The 24,751-nt window shown below is 44.2% G+C and overlaps 1 protein-coding gene across 1 annotated transcript in view; it reads right to left on the bottom strand.

Moving 5' to 3' along the window:
* Window positions 1-24,211, bottom strand: part of LRIG1 (leucine rich repeats and immunoglobulin like domains 1) — a 118,095-nt gene extending 93,884 nt beyond the window's left edge. Inside the window, exon 1 of the mRNA XM_066351927.1 lies at window positions 23,848-24,211. Within this exon, the coding sequence (XP_066208024.1) occupies window positions 23,848-24,074 (227 nt within the window). The 5' untranslated portion in view covers window positions 24,075-24,211. The remainder of the gene's footprint in view (window positions 1-23,847) is intronic.
* Window positions 24,212-24,751: the final 540 nt, after the last annotated feature.

Here is a 24,751-nt window from a genome sequence, read left to right as displayed (position 1 = left end):
GAGGAAGTGTTTCACCTGAAGACAGAAGGATGAGGCCACCCAGAAGTGGCACTGTGGCAAAAACACAGGCAAGAGTCCTGAAGGAGGGAAAGGCTCGGCTGGCCAAGGAAGAGGTAGTCCTGTATCACCAGAACTCAGAAAGCCCCTGAGTTCCTGCAGAGGACAGTGGGAAGCAGAGAACAGAAACCTGGAGCCACAAGTCCTTTGTAGCTGACCCTAAGGGAGCTTACTGTCCAGGGCAGTGGGTCTCACCCTTATGTCTCCAAACAGTATTTCCCTTAGAACTAGTTAACATACTGATTCCCAGGCCTTGGCACCACAAATTTGGACTCCAAGGCCAACAGAGGAGTTAGAAAGTGCCTATGGCTACCTGAAGGGCTAACAGAGAGCCACCTGTAATTACTGCTTCATTTGCTTAGAGATCTGCCCACTGCCCACTCAACCTAAATTGACAGATCACAATGGTGGGCCATAATGTTTTCTCAAAGTTGTACTTTCAGGCCTTCTCTCAAGCTCCCCACCACCACCCGGAATCTCTGCCCCCCCCCCCCCCATCAACTCAGTCCATACAGAATGGGACACATGAACATCAAGTTAAAAACAAAGAAAACAGCTCTGGCTCTGACCGTCTACACGCAGGCCTGAGGCTCTAAGTGCTGGCGGAGACTCAGCACGGACTGAAGAACTCAGCAAGCCGCTCTCCCTCTGGTTTCTTGCTGTGAAGGGAAAGCACTGCAAGGCCTCGGCTTCCTTTCCCATTAAAAGCCACCATGGCCATACTTTTCAATTAGCTGTGTCAGCCCGCCACCCTGAAGCTGCCCAAGTTCAATATGTCTTCCCTTCCTCTGTCTTCCGGTCTCCTCCAAACACTTCACACCTCCCTGTTGTAAACCTGTCCAGAGCAATCACCCTGCCTGCATTTGGACAGCCTGAGTTCTGCTGTAATTTATAGCACCAACGCTCTGTCAGCAAAGACAGCTTGCCTTGGAGCAGAGAAAATGGTCAGACCTGGCATAAATACTTATATATATACACAGAAAACTTCCCTAAGTTATAGGAGGGCAAATTCTCCCATTTTAGCAGAGGACACTGTGTGATGAGCTCCCGAGTCTGAAACCTGGACTCGCTGCAAGAATAACCACTGTTCTCCTGCCACATTGCCTCCTTCGCTTGGGATTACAAACAGAGAGACAACCAAACCAAGCACACCAGGCAGCTACTGTCCACTATTTCTACCTGAAGATCTTAAAAGTCTTAAAAATCTTAAAAATAAAATTCTGTTCAACTAAGGAAGACAGAAGAAAAATATCTCTACCCCAAACCACTGAAAATTGTATGACTGTTTCTTTCTAAAACTGACCTGCTTATAATTCAACAAAAAGACAAATGACCCAATTAAAAAATGAGCAAAGAAATTGAATAGACTTTTCTCTAAAGACATATAAATAGCCAACAAGCACACACAAAGATGCTCACAAGTCATCAGGGAAATTCAAATTAAAAATCACAATGAGATACCACTTCATACCCAGTAGGAGGGATATAATTAAAGACAGACAATAATAAGTATTGGTGAGATTATGGAGTAATGAGAACCTTCATACGCTGCTGAGAAAGTCAAAAGGGTGCATACAGCCTCTTTGGAAAACAGTCTAGCAATTCTTCAAAAAGTTAAATAGTGCTTGATCAGTGGTGGCACAGTGAATAGAGCATTAACCTGGGTCGCTGAGGTCCCTGGTCCAAAACCCTAAAATCACCAACTTGAGCATCAGATCATCAAAATGATCCCATGGTCACTGACTTAAGCCCAAACGTCACTAGCTTGAGAAAGGGGTCACTGGCTCAGTCAAGACACATATGAGAAGACCCCAGTCAAGACACATGTGAGGAGCAATCAATGAACAACTAAAGTGATGCAACTACTCATATCTTTGATGCTTCTCATATCTTTCCCTTTCTGTCTGTCTGTATGTCTGTCTCTCTCTCACTAAAAAAAAAATTAACTAATTAAAGTTATAATATGACCCAGCACCCAACAATTCCACTCCTAGGTATCTACCCAAGAGAAATAAAAACATACATCCATATAAAAGTTTGTACACCAATGTTCACAGCAGCATTATTCACAATTGCCAAAAAGTAGAGATAACCCAAAAAGTCCATCAACTGATGAATAGATAAACAAAATGTGATATATCCATATAATGGAATATTATTCAGCCATAAAAAGGAGAGCTGCTGATTCACATTACAATGTGGAAGAACCCTGAGAACATGCTAAGTGAAAGAAACCAGACTGTTATAATTCCATTTATATAAAATGTCCAGAACAGGCAAGTCCATTGAGACAGGAAGCAGATGTTGCCAGGGAATAGGAGGAAGGAAGAGTGGGGAAGGACTGCTAATGGGTGATAAAATATTCTAGGAACACTGATGGCTGTACAACTCGGTGGATATGCTAAAAACCCTGAATCAGACCATTTAAAAGGATGACTTTTATTGCATTTAAATCACATTTCAATAAAGCTTTCATTATTTATAAAATAATAACCTTCTGCTTCAGCAGGCTTTCAAAATTCCAGATTAAAAATGCCACCTACCATATTGGCAGGGTAACTCAGTTGATTAGAGCATTGTCCTGATATGCCAAGGTTGAAGGTTCAATCCCCGGTCAGGGTACATACAAAAACCAACCAATGAATGAATAAATACGTGGGACAACATCAGTGTTACTCTCTCCCTTACTATCTCTCTAAAATCAATTGATTGATCAATCAAAAATGCTACCTAGCTATTTCTACACCATGAAAATGCAGAAATAACCTTTTTCATTTAAGTGCTAGTAGATTATTTAAATAAAGTAGGGAGCAGGCAAAACACCCACATTTCAAATGCTAAAGCCATGATGCCACCTCCAAAAACTGCCGCTCTCCCAACCAGCAGCTACCTGCTGCCTGAACCCACTGGGACCACAGCTCGGCCATGAATCCGTCAGCAGTGGAAAACCTCAGGGGGAGTTTGTCCTCTTGCAGAAAACAAAATTCTCAGGATTTCAAAAGAATGCTTTTTTCTTCTTTTGAGTAAATTACTTAAAAGCCGTGGAAAGCAGGGTTCACAATGGCTAGCCATTCAGAAATTAAGAAAAAGCCACAGGCAGGAGGAAATGTCACCACAATGGGGAGAAAATACATTAGTTAGATAAGATTAAGGTCTAACTCAGTGCTGGTCAACCTGGTCCCTACCGCCCACTAGGGGGCGCTCCAGCTTTCATAACTATAGTAAGTTGTTTTATAAAGATTTATTCTGACAAACTTAGTGAAAATCCGACATAAAGTAGTTGGTAATTATTATTATTATATGCTTTAACTTGCTGTAACTCTGCTTTATAAACTTTATAAAGTTACTTCCCTACTTTATAAATCACCATTACTGTGGAACCGGTGGGCGGTTAGAAAATTTTACTACTAACAGAGATACAACAGTGGGCAGTACGTATAAAAAGGTTGACTACCCCTGGTCTAACTGATTAAGATCAAACCCCTTTCTGTGGTTGGGGCAGGCAGATGTAGAACAGCAAGCTATTTCTGGAAAAATCCCTCCAGAGGAAAAGTTGGGAGGGGGTGAGACTGTGTGTTTCCGTTTCAGATTAAAATGTGTTGAAGTGGACTGCAAGCAGATCTAAGTGGCCACTGCCCCCCACACCCCATTCCCTCCCATAGGTACGGTCTGCTGGTCCTCTGAGGACCCGAGCAGGTCGCCTCAGCCTGCAAGCACCACACCACTGCGTTCACCAGCAAAGACATAGTTAACTGGGAAGTCAGAAAGTCTAATGGGGCCAGGATGCTAACCAACATCAAAGGGATTCCAGTTGCTCCCCTTATGCAATAAACTTCTTTCACCCACCATCATTCACACTTTCAGGGTGCAAAGTTCACTCTGATACTGTTGGCTTTCTCACTGTGTAGCTTTCTTGGCAAGTATCCCTTGGCCTGGTTGTTCATTAATATATAATCAGAACATTAAAAGCATTGTTTTTGCCTTCTGGGGGGGCTGTGACCAATTTAATAAAGCTGGAATTGTCCCTTAGGTCAGAGCACCACCTTACAACTGACAGAGAATTCCAAGGTGCACGGATCAGAGGGTATGCCCACGTCCATGTGCACAGAGTTAAGTATTTCACAAGATGTGTTTGATATTCCTCCATAGCAAAGAGGTTAAGATTAAAATGTTTATCTTACCACAGAAATTGACCCAGTACTTCTGTCCCTTTAACCCTCTCAACCCCAAGTTACTACTCACCTTTAAAACCTTTATATGAAATAGTGCCATTTGCGGCAGGAAGACAAACGAAGGAACGTCTTGAGCCAATCAGGAGAGAACGCTGGACAGTTCACTACACTTATTTTTCAAATCAGACTAACACAATGACAACTTACTTTCAAGACCATGTTTACTTTGCTGAAAGCCACATTCCAAACACGGGCTCATTTGCAGAAGGGAAACAGCTTACAGTCCAACCTTGTTTATGCTCCAAGTAGGTTTGACAGAAAAACCACATCAATTTGTTTTAAAATAATTTCCATTTGCTGGAAGCTGTTCCTGAAGGTTCTCCACCGTGCGAATCTGCTCTTGATTCCTACCAGCTGCAGGGCAGGCGGCTCCGGCACCGCAGGCTGGCCCGGCTGGGCTTCAGCGGGCTGGGGCTGTAGCGGGGGTCTGCAAAGCCACTGCCACCTTCCCCTCCAGAACACATAATCAACTTCAGTTTAATATGAACACAGAAACATTTCCTTGCTCAGAGCCACAATCCGTGACACACCCACACAAGGCACAGTTTTCTGTGCAATGACACCTGGGGGGAAGAGGCTCTTCCTACTCAGGAGCACATCACCTTTTGTGTTCGGGACACACGTTTCTGTTCAAGCCCAAAGTTCACAATTGAGGGCACTAAGATAATTTATTTGCCTAACTGAGCATCCAAAAAAGAAATTAAAAAGGAAATGCAGATTAAAACAATTCAGTGCAACTGGTGTATGGTTACAGAAAAAAAGGTAATGTTTGTGATGAAGTGGGAGAAATGGGCACAGTTCTAACTGTGCCCATAAATTAGTGGCGTCTTAGGAGCAATGGTGCCAAATCTTAAAAATTTGCATATCCAAAGCAATCTGGATTCAGTAATTCCTCCTAAAAAATATGAAATGTATAAAGAGGTATATATACGGACATTTACCACAGTTTAAGAAAAGACCTAAATGCCCAATATCAGGGAAAGTTTAATTATGAAGTAAATCATATTTTTAAAAAAACATATAAAGTTGAAGAAAAAAATTAATGCTATTGACTCATTTAAAAAAGAGCACACATTATGTTGTACACCTGAAACTAATATAATGTATAATGTAATATCAACTATGCCTCAATATTAAAATTTTCAAAGGAGAATTACACAGGAATAGCAACCCTCATTTTGTTTAAAAAATATTACCCCGAACAGAAGTATTCAATGACAGACATTACTGGAAATTTATACAACAAAGTAATATTTGTCATTAAATACGTAATGAGATCAATTATTCCTTTTTTTTCTTGTAGTTTCCTCTTTATTCAATAACATGTCTACCAGAAAATTAAAAGTAATTAAAATAAAAACATGGTCACTAGGCAAACAGGTCAACAGCACAAAAGCCCTGTAACCATCACGGTTTACTGGGCACCTAAGGGCCTTCCTACAGAACACAGCCCAGGTCCGCGACACCATTAAAATAAACAGGAGGCAGAGCTCACTGGGCAGAACACAGCTTTCCCACTGCCTCTCATGAGCATCTCAAGGAGACTCCCCACACCTGAGATCCATGCCAAAATGGGCCAGGTTTAGAAATCCAACTACCCAAAGTCTCCTGCCCTCTAAGCTTCTGTAATTCTAAGTTGCTAACTTGGATTGAACTACCGAAGGCATGGTAACCTGCCCTTAGTGTTCTCACAGCTCGCTCTGGTCAAGGAGACCAGCCTTACCCTCTCTGCCAGCAAAGAGGGAGAAAAACAACTTTGGCCTGGCCACCTGTTTTGTCAAAGTGGAGGACTTAGCAATATAACAGAGCCAAGCAACCCAAACCAGCTGCCTGGACAGGGCTCAGCATAAACTGAGCAGAATAACCACAAGGGAAGGGTGTCTAGACAGCTTCAGTCTGTGTAAGAAGCAACTATCCCCTGCAGTGTCAACTGTGAAAAAGCAGACTCCGAACATCGGCTCCAGCAAAGAACAGATGAGAGCCATGTCACAATTGGGAAATGCACTGTGGGCTCCCCTGCCAAAGCCAACACAGAAGAGAGCTGCCAGGCCAGCCCACCTCCCAAGGTCAGCCACCTGAGGTCCAGAAGGAAAGCGATGCCCAGGACCCCATGTGGGATGCAGGTCACATGCTTTAACTGAAAAGAAGTGACAGTAACAATACCTGGATAGGGGATTTAAAAGCCACCTTTCCACCACAGAGAGTCTTCACCAATTCTTAGTGTGGCATGTAAATGACCTCCCTGTCTTCTTTCAGTTTTGTTCTATTTGCTGCTTCTTCCTGCCTTCCTTCCATTCCTCTAAGTTTCTCAACACTAGTATTTGGTGGCAGATGGAGGAAACTATCAAATAGATGAGGCATATTTAGGATATTTAGGAAATGTACAAACAGACAAGCCCTTAGGAGGCCTTAATTATCCTAAGTGTCTGGGAGAGGTATTTCTACAATAAAGGACTCATAGGAACACATAGAACGAACACCCATAGCTGTTTCTCCTTCAATATCTGTACTGGGCAATGAATGTGCTCAGGCTTTGCACTGAAGTCTAGGAATACAAAGGTGGATCAGAAACAAAGCCAGTCCCTGCCTTCAAGGATCTTATAGACCAGTGATTTTCAACCTTTGTTTCTCACGCACTCATAAACTAATTACTAAAGAAAAAGGGGCCCTGACCTCTTCCTTCCTTAGTAACTAATTTATTTGTGCCATGAGATGAAAATGGTTGTATTTAGTCAGAGGCACTGACCTTAGTAATTAGTATGTGTTTGTGCCATGAAAAAAAAAGGTTGAAAATCACGGAAATATAGACTAACAGGGGCAAGAGACAGTAACCAAATACCCCAGGAAACTTCTGTATAAAGTACTGCAGGATCCTCAGGCAGGGATCTAACCTAGAACGAAGGCTGGCAATGGTTTCCATGGGAAGAGACTTTTAAGAGGGATGATAAGAGTTTACAAGACAAAGAGGGAAAAGCATTTCTTCAGGCAGAGGGAACAGGATGTAAGGGACATGTGACATGCATAGTGTTTTAACAGCCTAGAGAAAGTTCCATGTGGTGGCCAGGGCACATGAAGCCAGACAGGAAGGAACAGTGAGTGGAGAGACAGATGGACAGCCAAAACTTGAGGTGGAGAGGGTCATGTGTTCCAACTTGCGACTGTGCAAAGACCCCTGTGGCTAAGGGGCAAGAGAGATGTGAATAAGAAGCTCTCTATTCCCCCGAAGTTTGCACAACACACAGAAACAGTGTAGAAGAGAAGCTGAACAAAATATACTACTCACAAAAACTAAAGAATATTTTATCGCTTCATATTCATTTTGAAATACCCCCTAATTTTTGTGAGCAGTGTATTTATTATACAAAATCATTGATGAATTCCACTGTTCTTCCTTCCATCTATGTCTTCACTGTGGTCCTTTTTTTAGATGAAAGGTAGGGAACAGTGGGTCCCAGCAAGAGCAATCTCCCAGGACACAGACATCTCACAGGGCCACATAACCCAAGCATGCCAAGGGTTTCAGGCAGAGTATCAACTCCATAGGCAGGCTAAACTGTTTATATGTTCTGGAGTTAAAAATACACCAGTCAGGTCGGCGTTAACACCAAGGCCTTATCACCAAGACTGTTTGTAAGCTAGTTACACAAGGCCGGCCTAGGACTTGCCCGTCTTTTAAATGTGCCTCAATCTGCAATTTGTCTAAGGCTACATCAGCAAGATTATAATAAAGCCACCAAATATACAGGCATTTGAAAAAAACACTTTCCAAACCCAAGGATACTTTACTGTTTATAAATAGTTTACTTTTGTTGATCCCCGAGCATATAATATTCGCAGTTGCTCCAGAAACGAAAGAAACAAGGACTAGGAACACAAACCACAACCTAACAGAAACAATAAACAACAGATGGTGAGACATATGCTATCACCCCCTTCACCAAAGGGGCACACCAAAAATGGATTCTGACACACTAACCTGCCAATGAAGGCGCACGCTCTTCGAAATCACATTCAAGGCACTGTCACAGAGCAGCTGCTCTGTGTGCAGGTACCGGAGAGTGGAAGGGCCAATCACAGCCTCAAGGAACTCAGAGACTTGAAGGAGGCGCAAGACAAGCACAAGGAGGCAGAGAGAACTAGTCTCAGTCTTCTTTCAAAATACAATCACGCAGAGTCAGGTCTGAGTTCCAACTCTGGCAAGTGCTAGACCCTGTGCAAGTCAGGCCTCATGTAGAATATGGAAGTAATATATTTCATAGAGTTAAGGTGATAATAAAATTATAGTTAATGTACCTGGGTCCTGCTGCAAAAATGTACACTGCTATTACTGCTATAGTTATAATAATAATAACTAACCTCAGGCTTCTGCTGTGTTTTAGGCCCTCTTCCAAAAATTATAAAGTATTTCAATTTTGTCCTCATAAAAAGTTTAGTGAGGTGAGCGCTACAATTATCCTTTTCACAGAAGAGGAAACTGAGTCAGAGGGAAGCTAAGAAAAATGCCCAAGGTGATCTGGGACTCTGGGCTCCAGAGCCACCACTCTTACACTGTGCCAGCCAACAATATGGCAGCTTCCTCTGCAAGGCCCACACTACCCTCTTACCACACCCACAGGAGGAAGTGGGGCTTTGTAGAGCACAGGGACATGCCTTATTCCCCCCACCCACGCCTTGACACTGCATTATTCGGGTTAACACAGCTTGAATATATTTGAAGAGTTTAAGACAAATGGTAAAATGAATTCAGACTCTCAAGTCATATTTGCCTTAACTAATGATTCTGGTTATTTTATATTTATGAAAAATTGTTAAATATCATCTGTTTCAAAACAAAAGGGAGGGAGGGGGTCCCAATTAAAAAGTGTGACTGTCATATTGCTTTCCACATACAAACATGTCTATTTTAGGTATCATAATCTCAAGTGCAATTATTTGGCCAATTTTACCTCAATATTCACTTTTTAAAACTCTGACTAGAATTTTCCAACTACACTGTAACTTTAAGCTTTTGTGTTTCTACTACATTTAAAAAGAATGCCATTTCCCAATATATAACTCCCAGATGTAGAATTCACAGATGATTCATCTCACAGAACAAGTGTTCAGAGACATCAGCTCCAAATAGAGGGAAAACTTGGAATCCCCTTCTCGAAGTAAGAACTCGCCTAGATCAACTCTGCTCAGCAAAGTTTGTTTTCAATTATATTTCCAAATTCTTTTAACAATAACTGCATGGCGTCTGGCACCAACACATCCGATTCTTTGAAGTGGTTCTCAAGCAGAAAGTAGAAAATGAGAAAGGGAAAAGAAAGAGAGGACTATCTACAATTTTTGTTTTAGGTCAAATATCCTCTCCAAAAGTTCTCTCTGCCACAGAGTATCAGACAACCCACGAGCTGTGGCCCGTCACTGAAGGGCGGCCCTGCAGGGGACCAGGCATTGAAGAAAGCCCTCGGAACTCATCCCCGAAGCAGCCCTGGCTCTTCATGGGAACACAGATCCTCAGCACAAAGAAAATGCCCTTTTACTTCTGGTATCTAAGTTCTGGAACACTTTTGTAAAGTCCTCCACACAAGTCAATTAGGAGTCACACTTTAGAAGTAAACCTCAAAACCCTTTGGGAAGCAAGGAAAATGTGAATATCAGAGCTCAATAAACATATCATCAGCGAGGGATTCTTATGTACATGAAATTCAATCCGGCTGAATTCAAGTCTAAACAGAGAAAAAAGACTGGGATCTGAGAAAACTTACCTAACAGGATGGACTGAGATCCTGCAGGAGAGGACCAGATGAAAAATTAAATTCATCAGAATGAGAGCAAGTAACAACAGAAGGTCTGACAGTGATAAGAGGCTCAAAGGGTGGGAGGATCATCTGGACTATTTCAATCTCAGAAAACACATGGGAAATGCCATCTTTAGGTCTTAAAAAGAGAATTAAAAAATAAAATAAACTCTAGTCCTTCGGACTATTTGCTTTAGTCCTAAATTAGTCCCTAATTCCTGTTAAACTTCCTGTCAAGAATTTCCAAACCACTAATTGTTCCTCCAATTTCACTGCATTTTAGCTGTATCTCCAAACAAGGTTCCAAAATTCCAAGAATTTGCTCTCAAGAAGAAATTCAATGGTTCCTCCTTATAAAAACAGGACAAAGAATGAGTGAAAGGAAGAGAAAAGCCCAGGAATTTCCACTGAAGGCATTAACAAAGTCCATGTGGAAGAAAGGTAGATATTCAAAACACAGAAAATAGAAGCTTCTAGACTTGGCAGGACAAAGTCTTTAAACAAGTCCAATTATGATAGGGATCATGATTTTCAAGAACAGAGTGTCTGAACAAGAAGAAACCACTGAAAACCCAGGCAGATGGACAGAAGTGGTATCAACCTGACCACCCCCCAAAAAAACCAAAACTAGAAAAACCAAGCCACTGGACTGCACACATTAAAGCTACTGAGTTTCCACCTTGAAAAGTACATACTGCAGATCTTCCCGGCAGAAAGGCTGAAAGCTACTCTGATGTTGAAGTATAGCCATGTTCCCTGCATACACTCAATGTCGAGCCAGCTGAGAAAGGACAGAGAGGTATGTCGCTGCCCCTCCTCTGGTGATAACTAGCGAGTCTGTCACAGGTGACCATCTAGTCCTGTAAGGCAGTTCATCGGCAGCCCCTACATACCACTATGCACTGAAGACCTGCCTGACAGAGATGTTGCTCGCAGAGGCTCTAAGAAACAAGAGAAAGGTGACTCTTTGGGAAAATGTGCCCTTAATTTATTTGCTGTTTTTGACCTAAATTCTTAAAAGCGAAATTAAAGAATCTAAAAGTAGGTCTGCACCAGTTTCCAAGTTCCCCTTGAGTCACACGAAAAAAGGAGGCACCATCAAAGAAACACCATGGAGTATTTTCTCCCCTTCAGCAACACGCACGGGCCCACAACAGGTCCCCTCACTGAAAGTCCCCACGCACACCCTATTTTCCTGCGCTGCCCAGGGTTGCTGTCTGAGGAGTCCCCTCAGAAGCACTGACCATACAAAAACTACTTTTAAGTATGTATCCTAGACACACAGATTTATTTGCTAATTGTAACCATCCAATGAGTAGTAAATTTATTCCCTCTTTTGCTTCAATTAGGGTAAAATCATAAACCTGAAAATGAGTCTTAGAAATCAGACATCCTTTTACAGAAAGGAAACTGATTAGCCCAAGGTCAGTTGCCAGTTGGGGCAGAGCAGGGACAAAACCCCAAGGTCTCCTGACCCACCATGGGCTATTTTCCCATCCTACAACATCCCTGCCTTCATAGCTTTAAGAAATGATATATTTTCCTTTTTAGTCAGTAGTTTTATTCCTGTTTGCTCAAGAACCCCTTTAAGAAACTTCATGAAAATGTGAGCTCCTTTCTGCCCAGGAAGATGAACTGAGGAAGATTTCACATATAATCAAGTTCTCTTGGCTCCCTTCCCCAAAAAGAATAGTGTTTGCTACCCTTTATTTTAAGACAGTCTGGAATACAATATAATTTAATTATTTCTAAGTACTGTTTCAAGTGAACTTGTGAAAGAATCCAAAAATCTCCATAGAAGAGTTCCTTATTTTTCTCTTGGGCAAAGCACATCCCTCACTGAGGCTAAACCACCCGTGGCCAAGAGTCCTACATGGACACTAAATCTGAGGAAGCATTTGGAGGAATCTGGGATGAGGCAGACCTTAAAAGCTGCAAAGCATTTTGTTTGCTTTTTGGACCTCTTCTCTGAACTCTAAAGGAAATCCTGCCCCAATGAAGCTGCAGCGTCTGCATCCATCACTGTTACATCAACAACCAACTTCCTGGGAGCTGTGAGCTCTTGGGGCTGTTTGTAACTTTTGCAAGCTCTGGGAACTTGTGTGCCAGAAACTCACACCAGCCCAGGTGGAGGGAGGAAATCACAGACCAAAACAAATGTTTTTTAATTAAAAAAAACGAAAATGTAGCAAGATTCATGTTGCAGTACCAAGAGACAGCACTGCTGAAATCAAATGAAGAATGAAGTTCTTCCAGTTTGCAAAATAGAAATTAGATTCCTAATTGAAATTTCTCAATTCTAAGTCCCCACCTCATAATTTTTTTAAAACCCTTTGGCATGTGCTTCTACTTTTCTAAATATAGAATCCACTCTAAGATGGTATCTAATTAAATATCATATAAATTTAATTAAGCTTGATACATCCATGAGTTTAACCAGACCATGCTAGACAGCTTTTAAAACCACTGAACAGCCGGACCAGGCGGTGGCACAGTGGATAGAGCGTTGGACTAGGATGTGGGGGACCCAGGTTCGAGACCCTGAGGAAACCAACTTGAGTGTGGGCTCATCTGGCTCGAGCAATAAAGCTCACCAGCTTGGACCCAAGGTCACCGGCTCGAGCAAGGGCTTACTCGGTCTGCTGAAGGCCCGCAGTCAAGGCACATATGAGAAAGCAATCAATGAACAACTAAGGTGTAGCAACAAAAAACTGATAATTGATGCTTCTCATCATGTCTCTCTGTTCTTGTCTGTCTGTCCCTCTCTCTGACTCTCTCTCTGTCCTTGTAAAAAAAATAAAAATAAACCACTGAACACTCCACAATCTTTATGACATTAGATTTTCACAAATAGAATATGGACATCATTGTATAAACTAAGATCAAGTGAATGGAACCTGGATGACTACATTCTGATTCCTACATAAGCTGCAGCCATCAAGAAAGCTATTCTAAAAGGGGCTCCTGAAAAAAACCAAGTAAGAGGCTGTGGAGATATAAAACTATGGACTTTTACAAAACAGAACAAAATCATTCTGCAACTATTTGAAGAAAAGCATTTTCAAATCTGTGTGAGGTATAAGTCAAGCACATAGGGTTCCCGGAACCTGATTCTTTGCTTTTCGAGGCCTTTTTTACAGGGTGTTTCTAACTCTATTTAAAGCAGCCTCAAGTAGCCACAGCTGGAGGGTCAGGACTTGCAAAGTAAACAACCGTTAATTCAGACTCAGGACTTAACTACAACCAATGTCTTATCAGATAAGTAACAATATCTGAAAAATCAGTTGTTAGTTTTTTTTCTTAATTTTTCCATTGATTTGAGAGAGAGGCAAAGGGAATTGAGGAAGGGGAAGGGGAAGGGGAAGGGGAAGGGGAAGGGAGAGGGGGAGGGGGAGAGAGAGAGAGAGAGAGAGAGAGAGAGAAGCATCAACTTGCCTTTCCACTTAACTGTTCCATTCAGTTGTGCTCTCACTGATGGCATCGCCTATGTGCCCTGACCAGGGATTGAACTTGTGACCTCAGCACACTGGGATGATCTTTTATACACTGAACCACCCGGCTAAGGCCTTGAAAATCAGTTTTTAAATAACCTATTCGTAATAATGTTTGTTCACAAATGCATAGCATTTGTGATTACAATCAACAACAGCATAGTAGAAACCTCCCAACTAAGAGTTAGATGGGGAGAGAGTTAATCAAATTGCACATTTCTGGCAAAGGACTCTAGGACAAAAGACCTCTCTAAGCCCCTCCTATAGGGAAAACAGCTGTGTTAGGCTTGCTCCCTTGCATTGTGTTAGTGCCTGAGCATATGGCAAAGCCACCTGTGTACAGCCAACGGAAGTCCATGGGTGCTTTTCCTCAGGGCAGATTCCTGTGTACAGCCAATGGTAGTCCATGGGTGCTTTTCTTCAGGGCAGATTCCTGTGTACAGCCAACGGAAGTCTATGGGTGCTTTTCCTCAGGGCAGATTCCTGTGTACAGCCAAAAGAAGTCCATGGGTGCTTTTCCTCAGGGCAGATTCCTGTGTACAGCCAACGGAAGTCCATGGGTGCTTTTCCTCAGGGCAGATTCCTGTGTACAGCCAACGGAAGTCCATGGGTGCTTTTCCTCAGGACAGATTCCTGTGTACAGCCAACGGAAGTCTATGGGTGCTTTTCCTCAGGACAGATTCCTGTGTACAGCCAAAAGAAGTCCATGGGTGCTTTTCCTCAGGACAGATTCCTGTGTACAGCCAACGGAAGTCTATGGGTGCTTTTCCTCAGGACAGATTCCTGTGTACAGCCAAAAGAAGTCCATGGGTGCTTTTCCTCAGGGCAGATTCCTGTGTACAGCCAACGGAAGTCTATGGGTGCTTTTCCTCAGGACAGATTGCCTGCCTGGCACTGCGAGGAGCCATTTCGCTGTTCATGTGCTTGCTGCCGTGAAAAGCAGTTTTCCCTGCCTGTGTGCTTGTCTGCCGTTGTGAGACTCTATTAAACAGAATAACCCAACCCTTTCTGGCTCTGCAGTTTCTCTACCACCTGCCCGAATCCAGTGTGGACCTGCCTGGCCTCGGCCACCGGCATTACACCTCCCAAGAGGGGAAAAAAAACTATGTATTCTGAAAACACAAATTAAGAGTACACACTGTTCTCAATAAACATTCTGTAAATTTATAGCTTAGCAAGATTCTCTTTATAAAGAATATTTAAAAGCTGATTTTTTCAAAAGTTGTTCAAATTCACATTTCTTAAAACACACTTTAGTGAACTATATGATATGTGAATTATATCTCAATAAAGCTACTATTAGTTAAAAAAAATTACAAATGAAGTGATAGTCTTGGACCTGCTTCCCAAAAACATGGAGAGGAGAAGGGTACTGGGGTGCAGAGCAAACAAGAAGAGCTGCAAGGTAAGGAGCAGGTTGATCATCGCTGAAGTTGGGGGATGGTCTATAGTTCATCACAGTCTTCTGTCCAGTTGTATAGCTGTCCGTTATCCCCAGAGTAAAAGGTAAGAAAAACACCCTATACCAACAGAAGTGAGATAGTTTATTTAAAATACCTCGCTGCTGCATATCTATTGTTTACTTAATTCAGAATTTTGTTTTAAATCACTTTTCATATTCTCTTCTCACAAGAAAGATTCCCTATCCCCATCCGCCAACTTCCCCATCAGCTGCAATTACCACTGCCCAGGAAGAGCCAGGCCAGCCGACTTCTTTTCACCCAGCACTAAATGCTCAGACTCGAGCTACAAAGGCTTCCACACAAAGAACACTGCAACTACAAGATCTGGAACTAAAGCCAGATTATCTGTCCCCCAGTTCAAAAGTGCTCAATCCTTCTCATTGTATCTAACATGCTACCATCAAGCAAGTAACCCAGTGAGAGGGAATTTATCAGTGCAAGGTATGCTCTGACCAAGATAAGTGGCAAATTATTTGAACAGCAAATTATAAATTGGTGGAAGGAGCACAGGACAGGAAGTGAAGGTAGGGAAGACCCCTGATATATCTACATATAGGAGTCTTAAAAGATACTATCACCTGACCTGTGGTAGCATAAAGCGTTAACCTGGAACGCTGAGGTTGCTGTTCAAAACCCCCGGCTTGCCAGGTCAAGGCACATACGAGAAGCGAGCTGATGCTTCCTGCTCCTCCCGGACTCTCTCTCTCTCTCTCTCTGAAATCAATAAATAAAATCTTAAAAAAAAAAAAAAAGATAACATTGTAAAAAAATGTTTAATCAGTGGTGGGGGCAGAGAACCCTATTATCTTCACCTTGTTTCTCTCTCTGTGTTTTTTTGTTTTGTTTTGTCTAGAGAGAGAGAGGGAGAAAGGGGGACAGACAAGAAAGGGAGAGAGATGAGAAGCATCACCTATTGCTGTGGCATTTTAGTTGTTCATTGATTACTTTATCATATGTGCCTGGGGGGGGGGTGCTCCAGCCAAGTCAGTGACCCCTTGCTCAAGCCAGCGACCCTTGAGCTCAAGCCAGTGACCATGAGGTCATGTCTATGATCCCACATTCAAGCTGGTGAGCCCGCACTCAAGCTGGACGGAGACATTTGGGGTTTCAAACGTGCGCCCTCGGGGTTTTAAAACCTGCATCCTCAGCGCCCCACGCCGATGCTCTATCCACTGCGTCCCTGCCTGGTCAGGCCAATTTGTTTAACATCCAGCTAACTTGTGGGGTAGACCCTCACTCATTTCATTCATTTCTAATGTGAGACCTTAAAAAAACAATACCTGCAGATCTTTTGAAAGATCAGTGACCTGTGCACAACAAAAATTTAAAGAATAATCAACGCAAAGTACTTAAAAAGAGACAGGCCATGCTTTCTTTACTCCCTGAATGGCACCTTTTGCCAAAACAAACTGAACAGGCAGTGACTGGAACCTGTATCCTGGTTCATAAGGAAACCAAAGACGTATCAGACTTGCAGGGATGAACAGACTGGTTGTTCACACAATGGACTTTACTGGTTGTGCGAGATTAAACAATAAAGACGCAAACAGTCATAACCATTCCTGTGGGCAAGGCTGTGAGCTGTGGCCACTCACTGGGGAAGGGACACAGGCACAGGTGTAGAGGAGCTACCACACACTGCTCTTCAGGTGGCATCTTCGCCAGATTCCTCAGATGACTCTGTGTTTACTGCCCATGGTCCCCTACAGTTACTTTAGGATTGCAAGCAAACCAAAACAAATTATCTGAGTTCTCCAGCTCTCTGCATACAACCCTGCAGTCACCTCCCCTCACACCTCCTCCTCCCTCAAATATTCCAAAGAGGAGTAGGTAGTAGGTAGGAGCAGGGTTCAGCCAGCCCCTCAGTCTATAACCTAACCCATGTTTGGAGGAGCGCACCTGCATTTTTCCAAGCTGTTGACCGAGAGGAGTTACTTGCACCTCAGTCGGTCTGGCTCAGTTTCAATGAAACCCTGGGAAATAATAGGATAAAATTATTAGTTTAAGGGCCTCTCACTTTCCTGTCTCCTTCCCACACCCCACCTCCCAAAAAAATAATGCTAATAGACAGGAGTATTTATATAACTGGGCTACATTTATAAACCACCTCCATAATTTTTTCTAATTTATAATTTGTTGCAACTGTTCACAGCTTCCTGCCTGTTTGAGCTTCCCAAGGGCACATGAAGTTTCCCTGTTTCTCTCTACACATATCACCAAAACCTTTATGAGAAAAGGCTGCTGGGGTGATGCCCTGCTGCCCAGCCCAATCCCAAAGAAGCCGTCATATCATGAAATCGAACTTTACCCAGGAGAGCCGCTGTCACTGGGAAATCTGACTGGGAGACTGGCCACGAGAGAGCATGCAAAATTTGATCTAATGAGACCTTAACTTTCAAACTGTGTTCTGGAATCATCAGCAAGTTGATTGACCCACCTTGTGGAACTGAACTAAGCACATGGGACCATCTAACTTGGTCCTCACAGCAGCTGTAAGATAGATTATGATCCCTTGTAAGAATGAATGAGAGGTTCGTCCCAAATCACACACATGCGAAGGGTGTTAGAGCAAGGAATGGACCCTAGAAATAATTTTCAATCACTATTCCTAGTGAAGGGTGTGTGCTCAGTGTGATCACCTGATGAGAATTTAACAGAATAAAAGTGAAAAACGCTTCACCCTCACCATTCTCTTCCCCATCAGTAACCCAAACGCTGACCCTGGTACAGCTGGGCAGCAAAGGCCCTTAGAGAGGACACTGAGAAGAACTGAAGGCCAGACACTGAGGGCTTGAGACCCAGCGAAACAGAGAATAGCTGCTTTAAAAACAGACTGGATTTGTAGCTTATGTTTCAGAAGACAATATATAAAAGTACATGAACCAAAAGCCCATACAAAGTATTAAATTATATAAAACATAATAGTATATAAATATATAAACTGTAAAGCTTTTGGATAAGAAAAATACATAAACATACCCACTCAAGAATAACAGCTAGAATACAAGTTGGCAACTTCCAACTGGACTATCTACAAAACACAATTTTCATTTTTTTTTTTTTTTTTTTTTTTTTTTTTTTTCATTTTTCTGAAGCTGGAAACAGGGAGAGACAGTCAGACAGACTCCCGCATGCGCCCGACCGGGATCCACCCGGCACGCCCACCAGAGGGCGACGCTCTGCCCACCAGGGGGCGACGCTCTGCCCATCCTGGGCATCGCCATGTTGCGACCAGAGCCACTCTAGCGCCTGGGGCAGAGGCCACAGAGCCATGCCCAGCGCCCGGGCCATCTTTGCTCCAATGGAGCCTTGGCTGCGGGAGGGGAAGAGAGAGACAGAGAGGAAAGCGCGGCGGAGGGGTGGAGAAGCAAATGGGCGCTTCTCCTGTGTGCCCTGGCCGGGAATCGAACCCGGGTCCTCCGCACGCTAGGCCGACGCTCTACCGCTGAGCCAACCGGCCAGGGCTAATTTTAATTTTTTTTAATACAATCTTTACCCATGCATTTTGTTTAATGACAATAATGGATGTAGCAAGTTCTTCACTAGAAAATTTCTCAGCCCCAGTCATATAACTGGCAATTAACTGATCAGTCTGAACAGCTATTCTAAACTCTGCAGTTATATAAAAAGTAAGTGCAGGGCCAAGAGGGTAAACTATTATGAAAAATTTAACCTCTAGTCTTCAATCCTACTTCTTTGCATGGAGAGATAAGAGATCTGAGCTTCTTATCAACTCCCACACTTGCCCTCAAAATAAAAGCAGGAGAAAAGTACATTACTGACACACACCATGGACTAAAGCCAGGGGTAGATGGAATGGACCCCACAGCCTCAATGTCATTCTTAAGTCATAAAAAACCTACTCACCGTCCCTGAATTTCCCACAGGCCAGGGAACATTGGGGATTTTCAGATATTTTTCCTCCTCTGCCTGGGAATGTTTCCTCCATCCCTCCACCCTCCTGTCTCAAAACAAGGCCTTCAGCCTTTGAAACTACATCCATTGTAAACAGCTCTGAATATTAACACAGCACAGAGTTCTATGGCTTTTAAAAGACCCCCAGGGTTTCAAATTGCAGTCTGAGGAGGGGGAAGGTCCCCAGTGAGTAAACGTCACCAAGCTCATTCAAAAAGAGTGGAAAGTTAGACTTGCCCATGAAACTTAAAAGTTGATAGGTTGAAACCTATGGGGTATGTCCCAAGAATCCTTTTGAGTTTTAAACATATGAAAAAAAAAGAATAAGAAGACCTTGGACAACCAGCATTCTTCATTGCTTACAGTGACTTTCAATCAACGGATCCCTTTTCTAGGTTTCCCTGCTTGTGAATGTTACTTTTAAAATAACCATAGGCTATTTTAAACAAACCTCCTCTGCCTTCCAGCTAACAGAGCTGCAGGACTCTAGCAGGTGCACAAAACTGGGCCAGGTGCATTGCTAAGACACACAAAACGCTCCTGTTCCCTCGCATTCCTGTCCACACTGAGAGAGAGGGTATGAAAAGACTTTGCGCCAAGGAGACACCTCTGCAGAATGGGGGCGAGGCCCCTTCATTGTGAGCAGTGTCTGAGGGAGAGGAAGGTCAGCCAGAGGCCATCCCAATGTGCTCGGGAAGGCTGCCTGGGGAACCCAGGCAAAGAAATGAACCCGGCGGGGAGGGAAAGCCTTCAGCCCAAAGAGCAGAGCGGGGACACCGACACAAGGATGGCCACCAGCTTTCTTTACACAGCACTGGTTCACGTTCATCTTTCTGAAGATGAAGAATCACTGCTGAAAATAAAAGTCCAAAGTTTGTGAAACCAACCGAAACAGAGGAGCCCTTCTTTTTTTTACAACCGTCCCTTGCAAAGGGGGGCAAGAGGGACAGCATGCCGACACAGCTCACTGGATAGGGCGTCTCTAAGCACCCCAAAATTAGATTTTATGGCCATAATTCCTATCAGGGGGACTTTCTCTCAAAGCAACCAATTCTACCAGAGGCTTTCCCTAACTCAGAAAGGTGTCGGAGAACTAGTCACAGTCAAGAACTCTGGCATGGAGAGGAAGCAGGACCATGCCTCTGATGCTTGTTGCCAGAGGCCTGAGCTCCAGCTAAAGCAAAACTCTGGAAGCCCTCGCACTTTTCAGATTTTCTCTCTGCCATTTCCCCATGTGTAAAAGGCTCACTATTCCAAACCACCCTTGGTCTATCCTGACAAGTAGGAATGTTCAGTGTCTCCTGAGTTCTTGTTAGGTGATATAAAGACATAAAACAGAAATGGGAAGAAGTTAAGACATCAGGACAATCCGGACAATAATCTACTTCTTAAACAAACAAACAAACAAAAACCCCCAAGAATCTAAGTTTGAGTTCCTGAACAATTTGGTCATCTACAGTTTAAATCTACTTTGTATAAACAGGATGGGAAGTACTTTCCAAACTTTAAATTCACAGCACTCTGTACACCTGGACCTGCCAGCACAGCTGTAAAATTTGAAAGACAAAGGCTTTCTTGCTTCACAACTACAATGGCAACTGCAGTTTCTGTTTATTTTCTAACGTTATCATAAGCACCACCTATGTGCCCAAACTAATGATTTAAGGCACTGGGTTTGGTACTGGAAACACAAGGACACTTAATAAAAAGAGACCCAAACCAACACATTCTTTATGTGGCACAGGATAACCACATCTGGTGTCCTTTAGTGACTGTCTTTGCTTCTGAGTGCCCTATGGGCTTCCCTCAACACTAAGAACAAGAATCAGGGTTTGTGCTTCCTCCCCGGCCTCCCTTCCTTCCTATCACAATCCCACCAGGCCATCATTAGCTCCCAGAGCAGTTAGTTAAGCTAGCAGAACTTTGCTCAACATTATGACACAGATAAGAGCCTAAGGTACACTGTATTTAATACCTCTTCAACAGTTTCTGAAGCCATGCTCTCAAAAATAGTTTCAAAGAAAGCAAACATCTGAGTTCTAAGAAGATCAACTTGTAAGATTCTGGGAAGTTAGAATAAGGCTTGACAGTGCTTGGTGCTATTTATGTATGTGCTGGCTGGACTATGACAATCTCACCTATGTAATGGGACGGCAGACTCAGTTACAACTCAGCTACTACAACTATAAGTTATTGTGCTGAATACGGAGTCCTCAGGCTCCAGCAATGAACGCCACTTCACTACTTCTATTTAAACTGCATTTAACTTTACTATTAAAAACTTCTCCTTTCCTTATGCTAGGCCTATGAACAACTCTAAAATTAGATGCACTGTTTACAAAAGCAAAATAAATAAATAAATAAATAAATAAAGTTTTCTTTCTGTCTCAAACCCACAGCCTGAAACTGATTGAACTAGATGCAGTAAATCTTGTTCATTGGGTTATAGATTAGGTGAAAGCATTCCCTAGATGCAATATAGGCACACTTAGAGAGTATAAACTTGGTGAAACTACAACAAATTTTACTGTATTATATACGGAGACTTTCTCCCTCAATTTTTGCTAAATCATAGCCAGGAATATAAACCGTATAACTATATACATATACTAATGGAGACTAAGACTAATGATTTAAATGGGAAGATCTGAAGTCTAGAGAAAATGGGGGAAAAGCCCAAATGTTAATTTGATTTTTCTTTAATCAGAAATAAAAATAACTTCACAATTTTTCAAAGGATAACCATTTTTGTACTGAACACTGTACAGCCAGAAGTTACATTCTTCACATCTTCACATCTAATCAGTTAACACCATAATCAGTATAATCAAGTCTACTGAAGCTCAAAGCATCATGTTTGGTATTTACTGATCATCAACTGTCTGAGTAAAAGAAAAGATTGCAATTTTAAAGGTATTTACACCAGGTGAAACATCACTCCTAGGCAATAGAAAGTTCATAAAACAACCAGTAGTTTTGCTCCAAAAATTAAAGGGCAAGGTAAATCGGATTAAATCTTTTGCCCACAAGAAAAGTGCAAATAAGAGAACACCACCCTGTCCTCTCTGGGAAGTCACCACTTCGGATTTAAGCACCTTCCCCACAATGCCACTGACACACGGCATTGGGAATCGCTCTTCCAACGGTGAACACTGAAGCAGTTATTCTGATTCTGCCCACACGACTTTGTTTTAAAAAATTTTTAAAAACTACCTTAAGAGTATGTAAAGAGGAAAAACCACAATACCCTAGACTGCCCAGACTAAAAGAAAAGAAATACTACCTAATGGCAATGCTGGGCTCTAACTCACAGTACTTGACACAGCCGCTGCCTGCACTGGACAGAAACAGCAGAATATGGAAAGGAATACTCATCACAACTGAAGGGTTCAGCTCCAGGACGCTGTAGTACTTGACTGTCCAACAATGTGTAGTGTGGTCCAAGTTAAAACTGGGCCCCACTTTCAGAGGTACAAGACCTCCACCTTAAAAAGGAATTAAATTCTCTTCTTTGCCATTACCCCCTCTGCCCCCACCAAACCACATTTTCTTAGATCAGGCCAAAGGTGTTGGTTAAAACTTGTGTCACCTGTTTACTTTTCTTAAACAGTGAATGTCATGACTGAGGTTACTACTGTGCCTCTTCTATGTTCTAAAAAAGATGTCCAATTACTCAACTGAAAAAAAGCAAACTACTCAAGCTAGGCCTTCTCTGGAAGGCACTTATAGTTCTGCAAAGATGCTCATTGCTGATAACTGAACAGGATTTTGACTCATGAACCAGATTGTCTAAAAGTTTTAAAGAGCTGTTTTACTCTACCATGTTTACAAAATTCTATTGTATTTTTTTTCCTCCCAAATCTCCCGCAAGGAGAGTCTAAGTCCTATAATATAGGCCAAAATCCTGACAGTACAGAAAAGAGCTTTTGAGCGAAACAAACTCTGCTTAAATCAACCAAGTCCCTGGCTCCCTCTTCTGAAGTACTCTACTCTAAAACTAATTGGCACCATTTATGAAGGAGAAATGCTAGAGGGTGGGCCCCACTCCACCGGAGCATCAAGCCCAAGGGGGCCCGCAGGGAACAGACAGGACAGGTTTGGAACACCGTTTCCTAAAATGCCAACCAGGCAGAAAAGAACAAACTCCCAGCATTCACAGATTTCCAGGAACTCTCAAAGTCCCCTTATTTGGGGGTCCTCCAGGGAAGGAGGATCTGGCAAGAGCCAAGTCAGGACACCATGGTCCTTGGGTTAGAAAAGGCAGCTTCACACATTCTCACTAATAAATAATGTAAATGCAAGACTGGAGCCAAGAGTCACCTTCATTCACTACCCACTGGAAGACCAAGGAGCTCCGATACCAAAGAGTTGGGTTTCAGGAGAGGAAAAAAAGAAACAACATACCCACAGACCCCAGACAGACTTCCTCACACTCTCCCCTCCAGATGTTTCCCACTCTACACAAACACAGACACACACACACACACACACACACACACACACAACCTCACCTCCAGACTTGCATTCACATTCCTCACACTCTCCCCTCCAGATGTTTCCCACTCTACACACACACACACACCTCCAGACTTGCATTCACATTCTCTCCAGACACCAGACACCCGCGCACTCACTCCCACAACGCCCTCACGACCCACGCTCACTCACCTCCAGACCCTCTCAACGCACCTTTCCTCCTGCAGACTTCTCACGCCCGCCCTCTATCCTCCGGACCCCGGAGCACAATCCCACCACCACGATTCACGCTAACAGTTTTCCAGGCCACACAAGTTCAGACACACACAACTGAACCCGCACTGCTTTCCCGGAGAAGCACCCCCGCCGCCCCATCCCCAAGTGACAGAGCCCCTGGGCGCAGGGAGCGCGAGAGAGCGGCACTCACAGGCTCCGTGTCCAGGAGGGCAGGTCTCCGGGCAGCGCCGCCAGCCCGCGCCCGCCGCAGTCCAGCGAGTCCCCGGTGCAAGTGCAGGCGGCGGCGCAAGGCGCCCGCGGGCCGGCCACGGCCGAAGCCCGCTCCGGCCGAAGCAGCAGCAGCAGCAGCAGCCACAGGAGGTGAAAGCAAGGCGAGCAGCGCGGGGCCCCCTGCGCTCCCCGGACCGGCCCCGCCATCTTGTCTGGAGTGCGCGGCGAAGTCCGGGCGCGGGTGCTGCAAGGTCCGGGACGACCGCGGCGCAAGTAGTCCGTGGAGACTCCGCTCAGCACTAGGCTCTGCGTCGGAGCATGGCCGCTGGCACAAGTTCTCTCCGCGGCGGCGACTCCGGCGCTCAGCGGGCCCCCGGTGCCCGCGCCGCTCTGCAGCGCCCGGAGGCGGCCGCGAACCCCGCGCCCATTCGGGCCGATCCGCCCGTACTCGCTGCGAAGCCCACGGATCCAGGCAGGGGTGCTCGGCGGACGCTCCCCGTCCTTTCGCCGCGGTCCTGGCCGGGGCTGGGGCTCCCGCGCACGCCAAGTGTTGCTGCCGCTGCCAGGACAGCGCTAGCCTCGCCGCCGGAGCTCTCCGTCCGCGGGCATCTTCCTCCAGATTCCGCGAGCCCAGCAGCTGACCCCGGGCTGGACGGCACGACCACCCCTGCACTCCTCCAAGGGCCCCGTGCGCCTCGCTGTCCCGGAGCTCACTGCTGAGCGCGCGCGCAGCCCCAGACAAGGCACGGCTCCTCCGAGCGCCCCGCCGACCTCGACCTCGTAGTCGAACAATCGGCCGCTCACTGTTCGCGGTTCGCTTCCCCAACGCCCAGCCCCGGCCGGTCCTGAAGCCCCACCCCCGGCCGCTGGCCTTCACACACACC

The sequence above is a fragment of the Saccopteryx leptura genome, chromosome 10, assembly GCF_036850995.1.
Source record: "Saccopteryx leptura isolate mSacLep1 chromosome 10, mSacLep1_pri_phased_curated, whole genome shotgun sequence".
Lineage (NCBI taxonomy): Eukaryota > Metazoa > Chordata > Mammalia > Chiroptera > Emballonuridae > Saccopteryx > Saccopteryx leptura.
This window is presented reverse-complemented; position numbering and strand designations above follow the sequence as displayed.